The following is a 21201-nucleotide window of genomic DNA, read 5'->3' on the forward strand; positions in this document are numbered from 1 at the left end:
AAAAACTCAGATCTCAAACATATCTGTAACACATCTCCAGACGAAATGACCTTCCCAATCCTACAATTTAAAAGACCAACATGTTTCATGTCACCTTATTTTAGGGTTGGCCTCTCACTTGCACTGGATTATTTCTATTGGAAAAAATAATAAAAAAAAAAAAGCTTTTAAAATCGTAGGAATTGTACAGAGGCATCAAAGACGGAGGAAAATAATACCCCAGCAGGTTATGCATCCTCTAGAGAGAATGCCCGAGACCAACTTGCTTTTATTATTATAGCAGGACCTTTTACATCAGCATGGAGGTGCAGAGAAAAAAGAGGCAGGATTGTTTTATCATTCTTCCCCTGGCACTGCCAACCTGAGCAGTGTGAGTCCAAGCATGGCACACAGGGCACTGCCACAGAAACAACACATTGTGTCCATTGCTGAATGCACAGTCATTCTCAGAACCATAATTGCACTTCCTTAGAAATGACGAGTAAGCAGGTCACTAAAATATCCTGTAACATGCAGTATCTAACTGGGAAACCTAGCTTTGACCTGCTATTTTTTATTTCTGAATATTTTGGGATTTGAAAGTTCACCCTCGAGCACACAGTCATGTATGGCAGTTCAGCTGCCACTCGTAATATAAATCAAAAAACGACGGATGGCAGAATCTGCCCAGAAGTTCAGTTCCTTCCAGGGTCATTCTGTCCGCAGTGACCACTTTTCCACAGCGTCCACATCACTTCATCGGCTACACTCACCACATTTAAAAAAAAATAAATAAATACAAAAAAAACATATGTAGATGTGTATAAAACATTCAACTACTCTAAAATTTCCCTGGTCTAAAGCTTTTTAACTGGCAGATTTGTTTATGCGCACTGTGCCTTCTGACATTACCATGTTTTCTACTGCTGCATGAAAACAGAAAGAAAGTCATAGCCTCCTTACATTCATCCCCTACTGTACTGGTTGTGTTTCTATAGATTAAGCTTATGTGTAGAAGAGATGGATGAATATTTTAAAGCATTTGTGAGATATATTGATACTCATTTCTCACTGAATAGATGGCAGTTATGTTGATGTGCAGTCTCTATGTGCTTATTTCATACAAACATGCTGGTAGAAAAAAAATACTGGCAGGAATGTCTGTAGAATAGTTACAAATATTTACAGTAAGCAAATTTTCTGTATGCAAGTATTCACAGAAACTTGACTTCTCCAGCAAGAGAAACAGAAATGTGACTGACTATATAGCCAGTCAAAATAGCTAGTGTTTAACTCATGGCAGCAAAGACTAGCAATAGCATGTTCACAACAAAATTAAAGAAAATGAATTATTATTAAAGTGATTAAGCAAATAATTGCTGAATTACCACTACAGTCCAAGAAGCATTAGCTAACAGACTATTTTCAAGCAGAAAGGAAGTTGCCAAATTAAAAGGGTCATTACATGCAATGCATCCAGCTCTGCCTTGTGTGTTAATACCCAGCAGCGAGAGTGCAATTCTCTAAAGGGTCCAATGAACAAACTCTGGAGGGGGTAATTTACTTCTCTTCCAAAATAATGGTGCTTCAGCAGTGTGTCCTTTCTGCAAAGTCCTGTCCATAGAAGGATTTTTTGTTTTCCTTCCATGGTAGCTCAAGTGTATCTCTGTATTCTCTTGACATAAATTATATTGCAATTATTTCGATCCTTCCAGTTGACAACTGACTTGATCTCGAACATATTCACCTCCATTGGCTCAGTAATGCTGGCCTTGTTATTGATCCTCTTCTTGGCAGTTGTGGTTTCAGTCATTGCTGCCAATAAACGGGCGACGCAAGGGACCTACAGCCCCAGCCGGCAGGAGAAGGAGGGCTCCCGCGTAGAGATGTGGAACATGGTGCAGCCACCGCCGATGGAAAGACTGATTTAGAGGAAGGCTCTCCTCCATCCTGCAAGACGGCTGAATGGGGACAGTGTACATATGTTAGATATGTTCATTTGCATTCTGATACCGGGAACACCTGCTACGAAGATTCCAATGACTTTGGGCTTTCAATATTTTCAATATTTTCTTTTTAATTTCAATAATACTAAACATCTCCTAGCATTTACGTGAATCACTACTATTTATCACCGTTTTGGACCAACCTGTCCAAGGACAATTTTTATTTGCACTGGAAACTTCAGCCTTGGTTATCAGCAGTAGGCATTACAGACAGTAATGGTTTCTGGGATACTTCTAAGTGCCTGTCTCAGACACAACACGAGTAATAAAATACATCTCGTTTGTGTTTTCCTTTGCCTGCCTAGCAATCACTGCTGCAGAAGGCAATGCAGACAAATCAAATAACCCTGCAACATAGACTTCTAATTCTGTTATCAAAGGGTTTAGTACTAGAGCTGTGTCTCAGCATATCTGCTTTCATCTGTTAATCAGGGATTAAAAGGAAGCTGTGCAAAAACTCTCCAAAATAAATGTTTCAAATTTAATTGGTTTTCTTTCCTCTGGTTCTCTCATTTTCTCTGAAGCCTCTCCATTTTCTCCCAAAAAGAATTTCACTTTCCACCCTCAAAAAATGCATGCATTTCTCTAAATATAAATGACTATGTCCTGAAATATCCAGCAGACACAACCTGACCTTTTAGCAGACATGAAAATAAAAACAAATTCTGCATATCCATGCTAACACCATTTTCTCATTAGGATTGTACCCAATGGTCCAAACTATTGCCTTTCCCATTGCCAACATATATTGGTTGCCAAAAAAGCAAGCATGCTTAAAAATGTTTCTCAGTGCTCATGGAAAATACCAGGAAGGCAGAAGCACTGGCTTGGAAATAATGAAAGACCATCTCAACAGTCCTGAAGTTCAGACATCCATATAGGCACAGGAAATTTATGTTTTGTATCTGCATTTTCCTCTTTTGAAACAGGGATGGTATCACTGTATTCCTCAGTAGCAAAATTATTGCAACTATTTGTTGAAAAAACAAACAAACAAACAAACAAACAAAAAAAACAACAAATGTGTAGAAGGGAATGGAATAACTGGAAAAGTTTGGAAAGTACTGTAATGAAAGACACATTTGGAAATCTTCAAGTCCATTTAGTGATCTTTCTTAGAGAAGGAAAAGATATTCCAAAAATAGACCCAGATCAAGGTATTTTGTTTTTTTTTTTTTTGTTTGTTTGTTTTGAACTGTTGAGGCAAATTTTACTAACTCATCCAGTTGATTTTCACACATAGTGAAGAAATTAAAGCACAAACTCACTGCTCCCACACAAATTGAGCCTACAACAAAGAGGCATCATGGAAAGTTCATGATGGTGTTTTCTTTTTCTTGCAGCTCAGATGATCTGTTCCTGTGGTTGTGAAATACCCCAGATACACACATTCAGCTTCCCATGGTTATTCCAGGAGTTGTATTATAGAGTGCACACACTCGGTATCCAAGTGTTTAAGTGATCATTTTAACTAATGATCAATACAGAATTTATTTTCAGTGATTCCCTTAAGGGATTGCTGAAGATCGATGTCACTCATGTCACTCACACTTGTTTCCTTGTTAGATGATTAGCAATAATTCTGATAGCAAGCACATTCTCTTTATTTTTGAAGTCCTTACAGATATTTTTCAAAACAAGGCACTACAGTAGATGGGAGTGGATGGTAGGACTCGAACTGAGTTGAAAGAGCAGAATTTTAGATGAGCATAATGCAGTAACAACACAAATGCACAACAGATTTTATTCTAGCCCAGTTTACTACTGAAGCTTATGAATTTAAATGCAATCATTGCAAAGCTGCAGTTTAAATACAGAGTTCAAGTGGCGATAAGGAAAGAAAGAAAAAAGTTACCAAAAACATGGCAGTAAGAGATAGAGATTCAGGGAAGATCTTTTTGAATTATGGCCTTATGTAATAACGGAAAATCTTAGTTCAGCCCAGCACTTGCCCTGTGAGACACTGCCAAATCATAATAAAGAGTACTATAAAGTTTGTTTGGCGTGATCACTACTTGAACACATGCATACCTGAAGAAAAGAAGAGGTTGATTTTCAGACAGTCTGAGGTAGATAATGCTCAGCAAATGAGACTGTAAAGTACAGTGTGTGAGGGTGAGCCATGGCAGAGGTGTGCTTTGTGCAGATTCCTACACATGTGGCTTACGGCTTGCTGAAAAAAATGAGACCCAAAGAGGCAGCTCTCTAGGCAGAGGTGGCAAAGGTGGTAGCATGTGAGAACAAGAGGGCAAGCAAGAGGTAAGTGGACAAGAAGAGCTGGAAGGTTGCAGGCGGGGAAGGACTTGGGGACAGAGAGCTTTGAAAATGAGGGGGAATCTAGAAGCGGGAATTGGAACTGGGAGCAAGGAGCAGCAGTGGCTTTGAACTAGTAAAGCAGATGCAGAGAAGATGCTTCCACACACCTGCTTTATGTTCCTGCGTTTCTGCTCAGTGATAATGGTTGTATAAGCTAAAAGGAGAAGAAAGAGGAAAGAAAAAAAAGTTAAGATCCCATTGAATAATGTAGAAGGAGAAAGAAAAATAGAAATAAATTCAGAGAAAGCAGCAGAAGGAGGTAATATAGATCTAACTTTGAAGTCAACCCTTCTTTGAGCAGGAGGTTGGAGTAGATGACCTCAAGAGGCTCCTTCCAGCCTAAATTGTTATATGATTCAAAGAAAAAGGACAAAAGAGAGAAAGCACCTGAAGATGGAGGTCAGTTTGCATGGAGAAGTAACCTGAAGGAAAGCGTTATTGTTCACAGTGAAAGACACAGCAAGAATAAGGAAGTGGCTGGAAACTCATTTTCTGTTCTGCTCAGTGGTTCGACTTTCTGGACAAAATTTTGGAGACAGTGGGAAAACAATCTGTAATAAAACATCCAAGAAAGTGTTGTCACGCAGAGAATCTATAGGGCTGAGAAAGATACCCAGCAATGGGTACAGAGAAAGGAAGAGACAGGAGATGAAAACCTGAAGAGTTTTCATACAGACCAAACAGAGCTCTGGAGGAATATGCTACTAAAGCATTAAAAAGACACCCATAAAAGCACAAGAAAGGGAAAATTCTCATGGTGAAACATGAGTGTGGTTTGTAGAAGGTAAGTCAGGGAGACAGAAGGCAGGGGAAAAGCCTTTAAACTAGGATTAGAATAAATCAGAAGTGACTGCTGTCTGTCTCAGCAGAGAGGGAATGATGAAAATAGGAGTGGTGAAAATTCACACAAATGTAAGGGGAGAAAAGGGAATGAAAGCAGATGACACTTGAGGAAGTTGGAGGTAAAAGCTGGATTACAACCTTTCAAATGCAGTGAGGGTGAAGTGGGGTGTTCGTAACAGCGAGGCCATGGAAAAGAGGACAGGGGTGAGTCAGGGCATGGGAATTGCCTACTGAGGCAGGTTGGTGCAGGGTAACTTAGAGGAAGGGAGTTCTATTGCAAATAGAGATTAAAATGTGAAATATTTAAAATCCTACTTAAAATCTTATAAGAAACAAACAAGAAAAGGACCAAAGCTGAATTAACAAATCAACATCCAAAGAAGGCAGGGAGTCAGACTCTGCAGCTGGAAAAGCTCAACAGCAGCCTGGAGAAGCATAAAAAAGCCCAAAGCCGTGGCTATTTAACATGCTGTAGCAACCATGGTGAGGAAGCCTAACCCTTTCAGGCCATATCTCAGCCAAGAAACAACAGTTAAAAGAAAGGCAATACATTATACAAAGTGAAATACCATCTTTGCTAAAATTAAAGCCAAGGATTAGGACTGATAGAGCAAATGCCAAGCCATTTACTGCTTCTCAGCCCAGGGATATAACAGAATATGTAGAGAAGCACGGGCATTCAGAGAAGAGCAATAATATAACAGTTGTGGAGAGAACATTTGTCTCCACACAGAAGACCTAAAGTATTTTGAAAATGTATTTGCTATCTCCTCATTTGACTTTAAAGCCAAAACTAAAATAATTTGTTCACAATCACTTGCAGCCTATCCATTCAAGGAACAAACACGTAATATGCTCCCAGCCTTACATATTTGAACTTTCACTTCTAACAGTCTTGTGCAAAGGAGAAGGTGCTAAGGTAGAGCACACGACCTGCTCTGTGTCTGATCCCTCTGAAGATGCACAGAAGCATGGGAAGGATGAAGCAGCTTACTCCTCTTTCACTGCCCACTCCCTTTTCCCATGGAAAGAGGTGATATCCAGCTTGCGAAGCGCAAAGAGAGCCTTCTGACAGTTATAGGAGAATTTACATTAGCCAAAATATAAATATCGTGGCCAGAATTCTGCCAGCTCAAAGTGGTCGTGGTGTATCATTGCATAATGTGCCTTCTCCACCTTATGTAAAATTAACCACCCCTTCTCTGTATATACACACTATGTTTATAGCTTAGTTGGTGTATTCATGTTACTATTTTGCTGTATAAATATCCAAATGACCAATAAATAAGGATTATATTGAGCCATATGCAACTTATATTTGTTGCTTTATGAGACTGTTTCATTATTTCCTTTACAAAGGAAATTATCCTCATGCCAGAACTACATATGCAGTTTAAAAAGTTAGAGTTGCTGTTCAGAATCGAGGGATGGAGGAACATTTTCCACATGTGGAAATAAGATGGAAGTGCTTTGTGCACAGCAACTGCACAGTAACCTGCTGCATCCTCTGACGTCTGCACCCATTGATGGTACTGTGCTCATCCAAGGGAAGGGTCCTGTGCCACATCCCACAGGGGCATGAATCAATACAGCTTTGGTGCAGCTAGTTTATACAAGCCATGCTCATGCTCTGCTTTTCACATTACTGCACACTTTCCAGCACTGCGGACAAGTGTAGACAGAAAAATGGCAGAGCAGCAAGAATTTTCTTGACTTAATGCAAGTCCCATTTTCACAAGGTGCATTCTGCTCACTCCAACAGTTTCTCTGATACATTTTCAATAAAGATCAATAACCTCAGAAACCAAGGTTTTTATTGCCCCAAAGACAGTGACCAGCTGCAACTGAAAGGATCCCCTTGGACATATCTAGCGACTGTAATGCTCCTTGCTGCACTGCAAACTTCCCTCCAGCCAGGCTGGTGATGGCTGCAATCCCTCCATTCTGTTCCAGGGCTACATGAAGCACTGCTAGTTGTTCCTAACTAAATGACTGAACAATTTTGTATTTTTCAGAAATTTAAATGAAGGTACATTTATTGTTCAAATGCATGGGTTACTGTGGGAGTATTCAAGTTTGCCAAGGGTCTCTAGGAAGTTTAAATCAGTAGCAACCCTTAAAGAATATAAAAAAAAAAAAAAAAAAAAAAAAAAAGCTTTGCCATTATGCTAACTGATAACAAACATCCCCCGTGTTACGACTTTAAACAAAGAATATAGCTGATACACTTCTTAAAACAACCTTAATAAATACAGGCCCATAACAGAAAGCGTGCCCCCTCGTAGGAGACAGCAAATTCTTTTTTCCAGTCAAAATTGTCTGGGCTGTTTCATACAACTTAAGCCCTGAGTCTCCTGCAAGTCTCACTGCAGGACAAACCTCACATCTGTAATGTCACACAATGTCAGTAATCATCGATTGGAGAATTTTGGCAAAGCTCCTTTTCCTATTCTGTTCAGTCACCTCACAGATGAAGAAAACTGACACCTCTGAAAACAACTCGAAACCTGAGCATCAGATTAGACATTGTAAGTCAATAAAGTTGAATGGGGAGTAGCTGACAACACTAAAATTTTGCCTATTGCAAAACGTCACAGTTGAATGAGTGGATGGGCTTTCATGCCCCAATGAAGCACGTACAGGCTTCAAACTACTGGCATGTGTCAAGATGCTGCAAAACCTAACATTTATAAAAGATACATCTGGTGCATATTTATGGGGAGCAGAGTAAGGTCTTGTTTAAATTGCACACATGAATTTGATGTGGAGAACAGGCGATACCCCATGCCTTACGGTAAAAGCATGTTTTAACCTAAACTGCCTCCATCTATAATGCATGCCATGAGGTGTGAAGGCCTCTTGCACATCGAAAAGTCAGAGTATAAATTATGAATCAAGGCACAGGTGGAGTCCTGAAGGCCAAACAGAATTCTCATTTCAGTGGTGGTTTTTCTGGGTTTAGGCTCCTTCAAATTATATTTATGGAATAAAAACGGATTGAGATTTCATACTCTAACCAGCTTGAGCAACTTTTGTTAATACTTTCATTTGGTTTCACAAAAGTTGCTTTTCAGTTCTGCTTTCATTAGGCTGAGATTTTTCTTTCCCCAAAGTTGTTTGGCAAAGCAATTTACCAGCAATTCATCTAATGGTGTAAAACACCAGCAAGACTGTGATGTCCAAATCAGGACTTAAAATCATCTTTTTGATCAGAGAAAAACTTCACAGGCCTTCATCTGTTTTTATGCTCTTCGTGGTGTGGTTTAAAGCATGACATTTTTCTTAGCTCAATATTGTGCATGACCTTTCCGATTTCCCCTGTAGTTTCAGCAAAACTGCAATTTTCATTGGCATGTATTGTAATAAATAGTGATGACAAAAATGTGTGTTTCCAATTTAAAGCCACTTAGTTTCATTTGGCACCTGTGCTCAGCAGAGATTCAAACCCAATGACAGCAAGGTAGGCATCGGAGGAGTGAGAGCAAACCAACAGGGCAGCTCTGCACGGCAATCCTAACTCCACGCAGCCGCTGGGGCTGAGCTTTTCTCACCCGTGCCAGCTGTTATTTGCACCGCAGCATGTTTGCAACACACAGGCAGTTGCAGCACAGGGCAGCCTCAGGTTAAATAGCTGCTTTCCATCCCACAAAACAATGTCTTCCAATGTCTTCCATGCAACTGGCACAACGCATTAACAGCGTTTCACGTGCCACACCTAAGCAATTCCCCAATCTTAAATGCATGATCTTAGAAAGGCCGAAATCTCTGGGGAAGTTGTACGTAGTAATTTTTGCTCCAAGTGTAAAACAGCTCGAAGAAGTAATGCAGTTTTAGCCTCTTCTAATCATCCCCTCAAGAAGCAGGAAAACACAGGGAAATGAGAGTGGGTGTGCACCCAGCGGTGACAGGACGGACCTCTGCAGGGCTTAGAGCATAAGGCACAAGCCCCCCGTTCAGGCTGCCTGCAGTACCACTGCCCAGTGCTGCTTCATGAAGCAATGCCCAGGTGAGACCCCCAGAGCGAGTCACCTCCACTCAGAGCCAAGTGACAGCAGAACAAAACTTACCACAAAACAGAAAAGCAACCAGGAGCGTCTTTTCTTCCTCAGTTTCTGGTAGTGCACTCCCATGTCTTGTCGACCCCAGCAACTCCAGATGCTAGAATGCTTCGTTAGGCACACAGTTAGGTCCAGTAAGGACTCTCTAAAGTAAATTGGCAACTTGACACTTTGGTTCCTAAAAGTACAAGCCCTCGATGTACAGCTTGAACTCACTGGGTTCCCAAGCATTTTCTTTCAGAGCGAGCTGCCCAAGGACTACCTACAAAACGTTCAACATGACCCCAGCGAGAGGGAGGCTCTATCAGCTTTTTTTCCTTCAGAAGTCAGCCCAAGAGAGACGCAGGTCTGCCCTGTGGCTAGATTGCACTCTCTCTGTTGTGGCCTATTGCTGGCAAAAATGATTAACCCAGCTCACAAAAACATCTTCCCAGTTCAAAACTGTCAGCAGTGGTGACTACTGGCCAGGAAAATGTGTGGCTGTGCCCAAAACCTGCACTGACTAGATCAGACCCTGTTTGTCACTCAATCCTGAGATAGATTTTTCTCGTGTAGCCTGCTTGAGACGTAGAAATTGTTTGTCAAATTTTCTGACAGTGGGGAGAAAAGAAATAAGAGGGGAAAAAAAAAACTAAACACAATTACACAAGCACTGGTCTGTTGACATTTAAAAAGAGACAATGATGAGCATAAAAAAAACGGTTAAAAAAATCCTTGGCCAGCAACCCAAAGGACTGAAGACAAATCACAAAATAGGATGCAACTAATTAGGCTGAAATGCCAACAGTGTTCAGGATATCGTTCAAAGTATCCACAGTGTCAGACTGCTACCGTGACCCCCAGTTCGAATATGCCAAGGGGAAATGTAGAAAGGGATTGAATCAGATAAGTTAAATACAAATATTTTAAAATGACATTTTAATTTCTACCTCGCCATTTTAACATTTTCAAAATCGTTAAATAAGCGTGTCGCCTATTCTCAGATCAGGCCAAATGTCAGATGTTTGTATGTATTATTCAGCTGAACATTTTAAGTACATAATCCTTCTCATTGCTAAACAGGTGGTATTATATTAACAGGTTATTTTCTTAAAAAGAGCAGTGAATAGAAAATTGCCGATGCTATAAAGTGTTGCATTAATAAATGTGGAGCCAGGGCTAGCACAGAAATGAACAAAGGGTTGCAGGGAGGACAGGGAGAGCAGAGAGACACAATTTTCTGCGGTATCTATGATTTTTAAGGCACATTCCAAGTAATTTCTACCCAGAGACTCAGCAGTCATCTAACACTAAACTAAGTCACCAAACCTGAAATGCTCTCTAAACGAGCTAGGCTCTGGAGGTTTTAATAAGGGCATGTCCAAGCTAAAACCAGAATGTCAAACATCTAATTTCTTGGCCTTTGAACCATCCAGCTTGACAAAAGCACCCCCTGCCCATTGTGATGCACACAACCAAGCTTCAGCATTGTACCTTTCATGTTCATAGCCCAGGAGAGTTTAAATGTGCGCTGCCATCACTTCTTAATTTCTCTAACATTGCCCTCATCAGCACACCTCCCTACCTGCTCAGTTGGGATCACTCTGCCCTGCAGAGCATCCGGCTGGAACACGCACAGCACACGTCCCTCCTCCTCCTCCCTGCGTAGTGTTTGCCCGTGTTCATGGCCCTGCAGCGGACTCCCTCACCTGGCATAGCAGATCTCAGCACACGTTGCCCTACTCCTCCTCACCATCTTCTCTCCACTCCCTTTCTGTGCTGTGTTCATGAATATGAACACAGACAAATGTTCCTCTTTACCATTCAGGAAGTGCATAAAGACAAACTAAATGAAGTGATTTTATACCACTATTAAAAAAAAAAAATACTCACCTTGGAAAGCACATTAGTTGAGCTATTCATGGAACTGGACACACCTGAAAAACAAACTCCTGTAGACAAATGCATTGGTATTTGGGCTTTACACAGAAGAGCACATTTTCCATTATATCTCATCCATGATACTGAATACTTTGCAGAGCTTAACAATTAATAATAGATAATGAGGCTGAAAGGAAAAGGCCTTAGTTTAATGGATTCATTGTAGCTCATATCTTTCATTTGGTTTTCAGTACTGCTTGGTAGGTTTTGCTGTTGTGCTGTTGTGTTGTTTGCAGCGCTTCAGTGACAATTATCTGTGGGAAGAAGTAGACCTGAAAGAGAGAATGTGTGGAGCAGTATGCCATCAGGACTCGGCCCTTCAACTTCCAGGAGAAATGTGAAATAGGAGCAATGGAAAGGAAATGATATATGGCCCATAGCATATTCCAAATGTAGTTCACAAACTTTGCTTTTAGAACTAGTACTTGCTTATGTTTCATACAGAATTTGTAGCAGGATTGACAACCTCTGGGGTTTTAAAGCTTAAGAAGCTGCTAGCATTTTTTTTTTATTTTTGTTTTCTGATTGATGAAAATCTGCAGTCTGACTGCTTTGTTTTATCTGAATACCAGCAACCCCCCAACATAACTTCAGGCATTGCTTAGGTTTTTGTTGTTTTTATCACTTGTCACATCAAATAAAAATCTAAATCTGTGAATTTGATAAAGTTATTTTTCCTTTTACGAACATGAGTTAACACACAGTGAGTTCTGGAAATAAAATGAAATGCTTTGTCTATCATCCAGGTATGGCTGCAGCTGCATTGTGTAGAAGTATCTTGCAAAAGCAACATTCTCAGCTGCTTTTGCAGCACAAGCAGCTGATGAGCACTAATGAAGAGGAACGTTTATGATTTCTCCTCCTAAACAAGTCCCAAACATGACAGTACTTGGGAGCTGCCTTTTTCCCCCAAATGGCCACAACTCTTCATAATGTGCCAGTGTTCATACTCGGGGTCTTACTGTGACTGTTAGAGCAAAGCCCTCTGAAATAATTCATTTTTCATAGACAGACATTTGCTATCATTTTATTGACCGGAACAGAGTCCTGCTGCACCACCTGTGTAAAATTTGCCAACTTAAGTTAGACTAACTTGTCTTATTACCTGCTCTTTTTCGATCCTTTGCTGTGCTCAAGTTTGGAAGAATTTAATGAACTGAAATGCCTGTAGACAGCAAGTTGCAAGTGCATTCTCAGTGCACTGAGATAGCAAGCTAAGGAAAGAGGGCAAACTTAACCTGAGACATAATGATTTATTGTCTTCATACATGCTCACTCATTCTGCTTACTTATTTTTCTCGAGAAAGATTGAAGGCTTCTCCTTGTTCCTAATGCCCTCCATTGGCTCATAAGCTGGACCTACAACAAGAAATTCATTGTCACAGCCATCTGTTTTCAGAGCTGAATAAATATGTGGGCACATCTACTGGCAACATGAAGAAATGACTGCAAGATGCTTTATCAAGCAGCCAAGATCCCTGTGCTACCAGCATTCACAGCTGGTATCATTCTGCTAGCTGGAGTAAGCTACTAGGAGTCTATTAGCACGTGTTAATATCACACGCCTCATTGTTTTCTATAAATGTAATTTGTAATTCTTTCATCAGTTGTGGATTGAGTGTACCAATACTAAAATCACAGCCTCCATAGTTGGCCTGCATAAGATATCAAAATGCTTTTAATTCAGTAGAGTGAATCACAGACCAGATTTTTAAAAGATGCTAATATACTGTTGGAATTACAAAGGACATAAGTATTTTACTTTTGTATTGTATAAACTGCAATTAATAAGCAAACAGTCAGTTTTCTCTGTATTTGAGAAACTGAAATCGACATTCAATGGATAAAAACTTCCCATTACTATAGTATTTTTGTATTATTTTAATCCATATGCCTGATATGTATGAAAATTCATGTCAACCCATCAAACAAGAACCTGCATCACCCAAGGAGTTTTGATATTATTAAGTTTTATTTTATAATACAGTGTTGGGCACTTTATGGTAACATGGAGTTCACCAAGAACTTCTATGGACACCACAAACTCGGAAATAAACAAAACAAGAAACACTGCTCATTTACTACATATACACAGTGCACTACCAATAGTAGTCTAAGGTCTGAATTACAATTCTTGAGATGACTTTGAACAGTAGTCCAGTGTGCAAAAGGAAGGATTAAATTTTTAGATTTGGTTCCAGTTTTATTACAAGTCAGTGATTAACTAAATTTCTAATTTTCTAAACCTGTTATAGCACAGTGCTGGTTAGGTTACTTTGTTTCCAAAATTAATAAAATGATCAATAAAATCTCAAAGTGTCCTGTATTTTATGCCTTTCCTGCAGGTGTTAAAGGACACAAGAATATTAACAGGTTGTTTTCAAAGGCCACTAATGAAATGTTCTGAAAAAAAAAAATAGAAATTGTCGGATATGTAATGTGTCTGTTCCACGTTGAGGCATTTCTCATCATATCTGACACATATCTAAAGAAAACAAACAAATTGTCAGTTTGCTAACCATGTAAGCATTTAAAATTTTTCTTCTTACTCAAAAATCATGAATTAACAGACGTGATGTGCTCGTGCATAGGCTACACAAAAACTAGCTGTTCCACAATGCTTTATTGCCTCATTCAAGTAAATTAATTTAAAGAAGTTCTCAAGAAAAAAACAAAGGTAAAAACAAAATGTACATCAATATACAAAGAAATTAATTTACGGAAGTTAAAAGTATACTGGCAACATTAGTAGATCTTTTAAGTAATGACTTATGATAATTAGGGATGTCACAAACTAAATTCTTCTTAACAATACGGTCATCACCCTGAACAGTCACCTCAGTGGTGGTAATGAAAAGTGATGCTTAACTCCTTGCCTATTTTTACCAACATTAAACAAATGATCAAATGATAAATTAAACATTATAAATTCTAGTATTTAATCTTCAATTTAAAGTCACTTGTATGTGAACATTGGCTTAGGCTTTATTATTTCTGTAGAATGTGACATCCATAATCATGCCTGGTCATTGGAAATATACATTTGCCTCATTAGAATATATTCTTTGTGTTTTTATCATACAAGCATATTTTCAATGCTACATGTAATTTTACACATTTCTGAAAAATACCATTTCAAAGATTTGCTTGAAAAGCAGACGTGCACATTTATAACTACTAAATTACTTTGAAACAAGGAGAAATATTGCACAAAATTCACTGAAGATTTGAAAGTCAACACATTCCCCTCCTAAAACAAGTAGCTCCCTTATTTTTAACAGAAACAGGATGTCAATTCACAAAGAACCATAAAAAACTTGAACTCAACTTAGTTTTCAAATGCTAATACTGTTACTGGATTCTAAATACAAATGTTGTTAGTATTGACCTAAGGAATAGTACAAATAAATTTGAGTACCCTTTACTACAGTAAACCTTGAAATAACCTGCAACTGTGTTACCTTCTTCATACTCCAACCCAGGAAAAATGCTGACAGCCCTACACTGGCAGTGGGTGACCCTCAGACAAAGCTGGCTGTGGCCTCCTCAGACATCTCTACTTAGAAATTCAGTAGCCTCCAGGGAAGTTGTATCAAGTACTTTAGTCTGGTCACCAACTGAAACCATGCAACAGACAACACAAAGGTAATCAAGGCAGGTTTAACTTGTACAAAACCATACCATCCCTTTTGTGTTCCTTTATTCTCATCCGGCCCAAAGACCATGACATGTCCCACCCCCCTGTGTGGGGACAAGGACATGCTCTAGACCAGATGTGGCCCATGCCCTTGGGCTGAGAACGAGGACACATTCTGTTCAGCCCAGATTCTGTTAGCAGGTAAACAACGCTTGGCAAAGACAAACACATCTAATAGCAGCAAAGAAGAGGTTACTGAAGACAAGTCACATTTCCATCCACACGGCTGTTGCTGGTGAATTTCTACATTCACACTCCAAAGGTTCACTGTGGGAACAGACTGCCTTTACCAACCCAAGCTTTGCAATAAAGAAGCTGCTTGCCTTGGACACAGTTTTTAGTAGCCACATTTGCTTAGGCTGAAATTCCAGTCTGTTGGGAGCAAACCGGCTGGAGCCTCACAGCACCTGGACTGAGGCCTGGCACCAAGAGACAAGGTACCGACTCCCTTGGAAATGAAGACCACCCTTGACCTCTCCCTGCAGCGCCAGGGAGGTCAGCATTACGAGGCTCCTTTCTGCTGGACAGGGTATTACAGGCAGTATTTCACAGGGGATGCATTTAAAAGGGCCTCATGCTGGCACTTTGTTTATTGCATGAAATGTTTCTTCAGATTACATGCATAGAGAAAAGATTTGAGATGCCCCTAGCAATTTGATTAGACAGCTGCACCAAAGAAAGATTGTTCAGGAGGACTGAATATAACCGATTGTAGGTGGAAAAACAGAAGCTGTTCGAAAAACCTGGCTTACCTTTTCTTTTGCCTAAGACTTCACATAGTTTACAAGAACACGAGTTATAACAAGCTCATTCTAAAACTCGAAAAGACATCTACAAAACATTTCTCTAACAGATTGGGTGGGATTTTGAAAAGCACACAGCACGTGTCTAAAACTCCCACTGAAGTCTGCATTACAGTGCCTGAGAGGGGACTTCAGCTAGTGCCGGGCATTTCTGACGACCCCACCCCTCACCAAACAGCAGCAGTATCTCTGAAATGCTAAATGACAGTGAAGGTTTCAGTCAAAATGGTACATGAGAACTTCTACAACTACATTTTTCCCTCAGAACAAGTCTATTTTTAGGAGTTACGTGACCCCACAAATATGCGGGATGGAAGAGCAAACCATTGCCTTCACTACAAAGATTGCCCTCTGCATGCATAGAGGGTAGGGATCACCTTTGTGTCCCAGGTCCTTCCTTCTTTTGTTCTTCCCTGAATATACGTGCCATTTTTCACAATGGTGCAACTCTATACGGATGGATGGGAAGGCTTTGACTGGGACAACATATCCATTCCAGGCATCCCGTAGGAGATTAATCACACAGACAATATTCCTTTTACCTATATGGTTGGGTTGGAATCACTACAACCAAGCTAGAATGTTAAACAATATCCTAAAACCTGGATTTCCTCAAAGTTATCATCCTTCTTGGGGACTCTCAGGCTCTGCTTCACTGCCTCATTGGAACAATCCAGGAATCTTTCTACTGCCCCTAATTTTTTCCTCCAAGCCAAATAAGAACTACAGCTCATTTCAGGCAGACATATGTGAAATGAACTCGATGATACTAAATTCAAGTCCTAGTTTGTCTATGTCAGAAATCTGTTTCTAAATGTAAGTAAGAGATTCCAAAACTTAATCGAATAACCTGGTATCTCTCCCTTGAACAGGAGGAATGGGAATATTTTTGAGATCTTGATGCAATAGAAAAGAAGAAATGCCTCTGAAGACCACCACAGGAGCCCTGACTGAGCAGGAATCAGTTCTCACCCACAGCTGGTGACAAATGCTAATGATATTCAAAGACATTAGAAGAATTTCCACAAATAAGAGAGATACAAGTATCAAACTTGGAAAAAGTACTGGACCTGGACAATTTATCTTAATATAGAACCCGATGTAGTAATAAAAATACTGCATATGTAGCCAATAGACAGTTGGACAGAGGAGAACAGTGTTGAACCAGAAATACCATTTTGGACTTTTATCTATTTGGTAACTGGTGCTGATGTTTAAGTAAGGCACAAATATTAGCCTTTTTAAAGGATCACTGATAGTAAGTGGAAAAGACTGTAAAATTACATGCTTAAAAGGTACCTACATTTAAATTCAACAGAGGTATAAGACCGAGTTATTTTTGAACATATACAAGGCTCAAAACCAAAAAGACATACTATTTAATGACTGTAAACACACTACGGGCTTTATAAATAGTAAGGAAAATGCAGCAGAAGCACAGTAAATAACCTTTTAATGGCAACTGAATTAAAGAATAACTGTAAGCTGAATTTTATCTCCCGTCTTTAACTCACCTATTTTCTTTTTTTTTCAGCCTGCATTTTCACTCAAGGAAACAGTGAATTATTACCATGACGCATCAATTTTGAGAGATTTCAGTATCAAACTTTCAATTTCATGTTCTTTATAATAACTATATGAATATTAGCAGCCTCATAAGGCTCCCATATTTTTTGCACAGAGGTGAGAATGGGACCATCTATGTGAAAACAGGAATTCAGTGTCTAACTCTTATGTAAAGGCAGTAGGATTTATTCTATCAGATGGATATTTTTAATACCACTTTCTGGCAGCATTCCTGGACTTATATGTTTGATAGACTTGAAGGGGATGATGGCCATAATTTCTGAAATTGTTCTATTTTCTGGATAAGACATCGTTACTGCTTATTATCTTTAATAAATCAAGAGAACAACATGATCTTAGATAGATCTGTGGCAAGAAACAGTGTCAGATGTAGATGAAAAGAAGTGGCAAACTTTGAAATTCCTGTCAGCTTTTGCAAGGACATGAATGAGAACAAGTGAGAAGCGCTACAAGAACACAGACCTTTGTGTCTTCTATCTTCCCCTAGACACACTTCGAAGAATTAAATTTGGTAATATTTAGTATCAGCAAATAGAAAAATGCACTCCACTGGGACATTAATACCATCTCCCGACACGCATTTGTGAAGTTGCCCTGCCACTTTCTCACAACAGCACCTGAGATATCCAGTTTGACCCACCTGGAAAGGTTACAGCTAAGATATTAAATAATTTTTATGTTATTTTTGATTTTTGATAGTGTAAAATCTTTTGCCAGATAACATTTTTACATTAATAAAAAAGTCCCCTTCCACCTTACATAGCATGTTGATACACATTACAGGAAAACACGGGATAGAGTACAGACCTCAGGACATAAAATCTCTGACTCAGGAATGCTAAGATCCTCCAGCAGTAGATTGCAGATGCCCTCAAGAACATTCATGCCCTAATCAGACACAGACCCTTCCCTAAGATTTCCACTTTTACAACTTTAACTTTCAATGCACTGATTTAAAAAGTTAATTCTGGAGGCTCACCTTCAATGACAAGTACCGGCCCTTCGCTTGTCTGCAGATACACCAATATTTTGGAATGCAGAGCTGAACCTTTTTGCAGAGCTGTTTTTGCATCTCTTCAGTGAAGCATCAAACATTGCCTAATGATATTGATCCTTTCCCTTAAGTCAGCTGACTTGTAAGAAAGCACCAAAAAAAAAACCAAAAAACAATCCAAAACCAAAAAACAACAACAGAAAAACCCTTACAATTTTTGCTAGCTAGGAGGAAAAATCATTCATAAATCTCATAATGGCAATTGATATTAACTTTGCTACAAACAACCAAAAATAAAGATACTAAAGCACAATCTGATCCAACGCCTGACTTTGTTAATTTGCTCACTCAGGCTGACACTGAGGCTAAGACTCAACATTCATACCAAAAGGGGAAAGAAAATGAAAAAATAAAATCTAGCATCAGTTTAGAAGAGCATTAAATTATTCTCAGGCACAGTTCATTTTATACCCATTTCTTACTTCTACTAACTGCATTACAAAAGATCCTTCTAAGCTGACAACTATCATCTACTGAAACTTACTTCACACCTTTACTACCCTGAGATAGTTTGGAGAAAGGAATGTATGTATGGTAAGGTGGAGATACAGAAAAAGGAAAGGTGCGTGGGAGGAATTAAAAGAAAAAAGGCAGGGGAACAGAAAGAGTTGCTCTATATATGCAAATTGTTCAGGAATGCTGCCAGAAGGAGGACAAATGCTTGTTCTAAATAAATACAATGTATAAGTCCATATATTCTCCTTCACTGCCTTTGGAAAGAGATTTTAGAAGTTCAACTTGGCTAAAATGAGAGTTGGATATATACTGTCTCAAGCTCAATCTGTAATTTCAGTTTTCTAGTGTTACAAATAATTCCCAGTCATTAATCTTTAATAATTTAACTAAATATGACTTCTAAGTAACAGTAATTCATACTACCTTCAAATAGTAGCTTCTAAGAATCAAAAGAAAATAGTTCCGAACAGGCACAAATAATTTTTCAAATACTATTAGACTGTAGAAAATAAAAATAAAAAATAGAAATCTATAAATTCCACTTACACGTTCCTTTCTGAAAAATTTTAGATGAAATAGTCTACCTAGAGAAACTGGATAACATGTCTTTAAAGTGTCTTAGTTGTAAACAGAAGTTTATAAACTTCACATTATAATTCAGCACTTCATGTACTTTACAGAAGAGAGAAAAGCATGCGCTACCTTTTTGAAGTCTGGAAGACAGGGCCACAGTTTTAGTTTGCAGTAAGTTCCAAGTTATATTCACAAGCAATTCCTCAATCTAAAAAGACTTCCTCCCCCCAACCCCCTGCCTTTGCTGAAGCAAATTCTTGCCATGGAAAATCATTATTGCTGTTTTGTACATTTGCATTCATCTTCTAAGATAAATCCTTTCTCAAAAGATTAAGGCAATTATTACTTGTTAAAAGTATTAACATTTGTACATTTCAAACAAGTCTAGACTGTTTGGTTCATTTCCTGCTTAATGGGATTAATACAGTACCTTCAAAACCTGGTTACCTATTAGGCGATACCTTTCCTGCTGCTTAGAGGAAGTAAATGCTATGAAGCACCATCCACCTGCTGTATTTTTAGCACAGAGACTAACTAGTACCTGATTTAAGAGTGCGTTTATATATTTAGTTCCATTTTGTGGACCTAACTACAGCCAACAAACGAACTGGGTAAACATAGAAGCAAATATTCCAGTAGCAGAAAATGCATATTCAGCTGAAGAGTTTTTTGTTTTTTTTTCTGTAATTGAAATCTCTTATTCCTTTTTCATATTTTGGTTAAAATGTTACATGGAGTTATATGGAGTCCTGAGTAGCCTCCCTTCAAACTTCTTCTGGGAGTCAAGTTTATCTTCTAATAGTTTTCTTACGTTTTATTCCCACTGCTATTGCTGGATAAGCTATCCTTCGAAATATTTAAACCATAGTGAAAAGCAGAACTCAGTTTACATAAAGATATCACTTCTTGAAAAAGCCCACCCTCATCTGGAGTTTCATTTCCTTCTTTCCTATCTTTCTCCCAAGGGACCAGAATGGATGGATGTTGAGCAAGACTTGCTGGGAGCTGATCTTCTGAGGTATTGCTTAGTGTTTCACTCTGCTTTGCATACGTATAGGAAGAATAGCCTTCCGTGCAACTTTCTAGAGAACCAAGCTGGGCACTTGATTGTACAGGAGATGGCGATGTTATGCAACCACCAGAGGTGTCCATCTTGTCAGTAATAAAAGTTTTGTCACTACTTTCTTCTTCCAGTCTTGAGAGAGATTCTCTATGTCCAACAGAAGAAACTTGGTTCCTTGGCGATGGAGGGAGCTGCTTCCCATGGAGAACACTATCATCCTGACCAAGATTCCAGTCTGCTTGATCATTAGCATTGCTGCAGAGCAGGGTAAGGTTGCTCTCACTAGGTGCATTTGACTTGTTCTGAAAGAAAGAATATATTTAGGCTTAATGTCACAAGAAAAAATGGCAGTTTTGAAACAAGAATACCGTAATGGATTTTGTGTGTTCCTAAATCGTGCATATACCCTTTGGGTTGCAATGTTACAAATCAAGGTGTCTTTTTTTTGTTTTGTTTTGTTTTTGTTTTGTTTTGTTTTGTTTTAACTTCCTTGCCAGAATATTTTGTTTCTTATCCTGGGGATCACCTTTTGCACAAAGGAAAGAGTCTGGCTCCCCTGTCCGTTCAGTCTTTGCACAAGCACTTTTGACAGTGAACAAAGACATACTTTGCTGCTTTGTACCATAATATGAGGAGTTGGACTAAAACTGAAACCAGATGGCATTTCCTCTTTGCTTCAGTAATTAATTATACCAACTTTCAATATTAAATCTTTTAGCCAAACAAACAAAAATGGGCAGTTTATTAATGTGACCCCTATGTGACATTCATAATATCAAAATTTACAAGCTTTTTAAACATTTATGTCAGAATTTGTTGTTCCCGTGACAAATCTTTGACCATAGG

The 21201-nt window shown here is 38.9% G+C and overlaps 2 protein-coding genes across 6 annotated transcripts in view; one reads left to right on the forward strand and one right to left on the reverse strand.

Moving 5' to 3' along the window:
* Nucleotides 1–7051, forward strand: part of CRB1 (crumbs cell polarity complex component 1) — a 102538-nt gene extending 95487 nt beyond the window's left edge. Inside the window, exons 12-13 of one of the 2 annotated variants that reach the window (XM_068689861.1) lie at nucleotides 1777–2937; nucleotides 3212–7051. In XM_068689861.1, the coding sequence (XP_068545962.1) occupies nucleotides 1777–1863 (87 nt within the window). In that variant the 3' untranslated portion in view covers nucleotides 1864–2937; nucleotides 3212–7051. Of the gene's footprint in view, nucleotides 1–1694; nucleotides 2938–3211 lie in introns of both variants that reach the window. The other variant, XM_068689860.1, reaches the window with a different exon arrangement.
* A 6024-nt stretch (nucleotides 7052–13075) lies between these two features.
* DENND1B (DENN domain containing 1B) overlaps nucleotides 13076–21201 on the reverse strand; it is a 188316-nt gene continuing 180190 nt past the window's right edge. For all 4 annotated transcript variants that reach the window (XM_068689753.1, XM_068689754.1, XM_068689752.1 and 1 more), the window contains one exon: nucleotides 13076–20657. In XM_068689753.1, the coding sequence (XP_068545854.1) occupies nucleotides 20100–20657 (558 nt within the window). In that variant the 3' untranslated portion in view covers nucleotides 13076–20099. The remainder of the gene's footprint in view (nucleotides 20658–21201) is intronic.

Source organism: Anas acuta, chromosome 8 (assembly GCF_963932015.1).
Source record: "Anas acuta chromosome 8, bAnaAcu1.1, whole genome shotgun sequence".
Taxonomy (NCBI): Eukaryota; Metazoa; Chordata; class Aves; order Anseriformes; family Anatidae; genus Anas; species Anas acuta.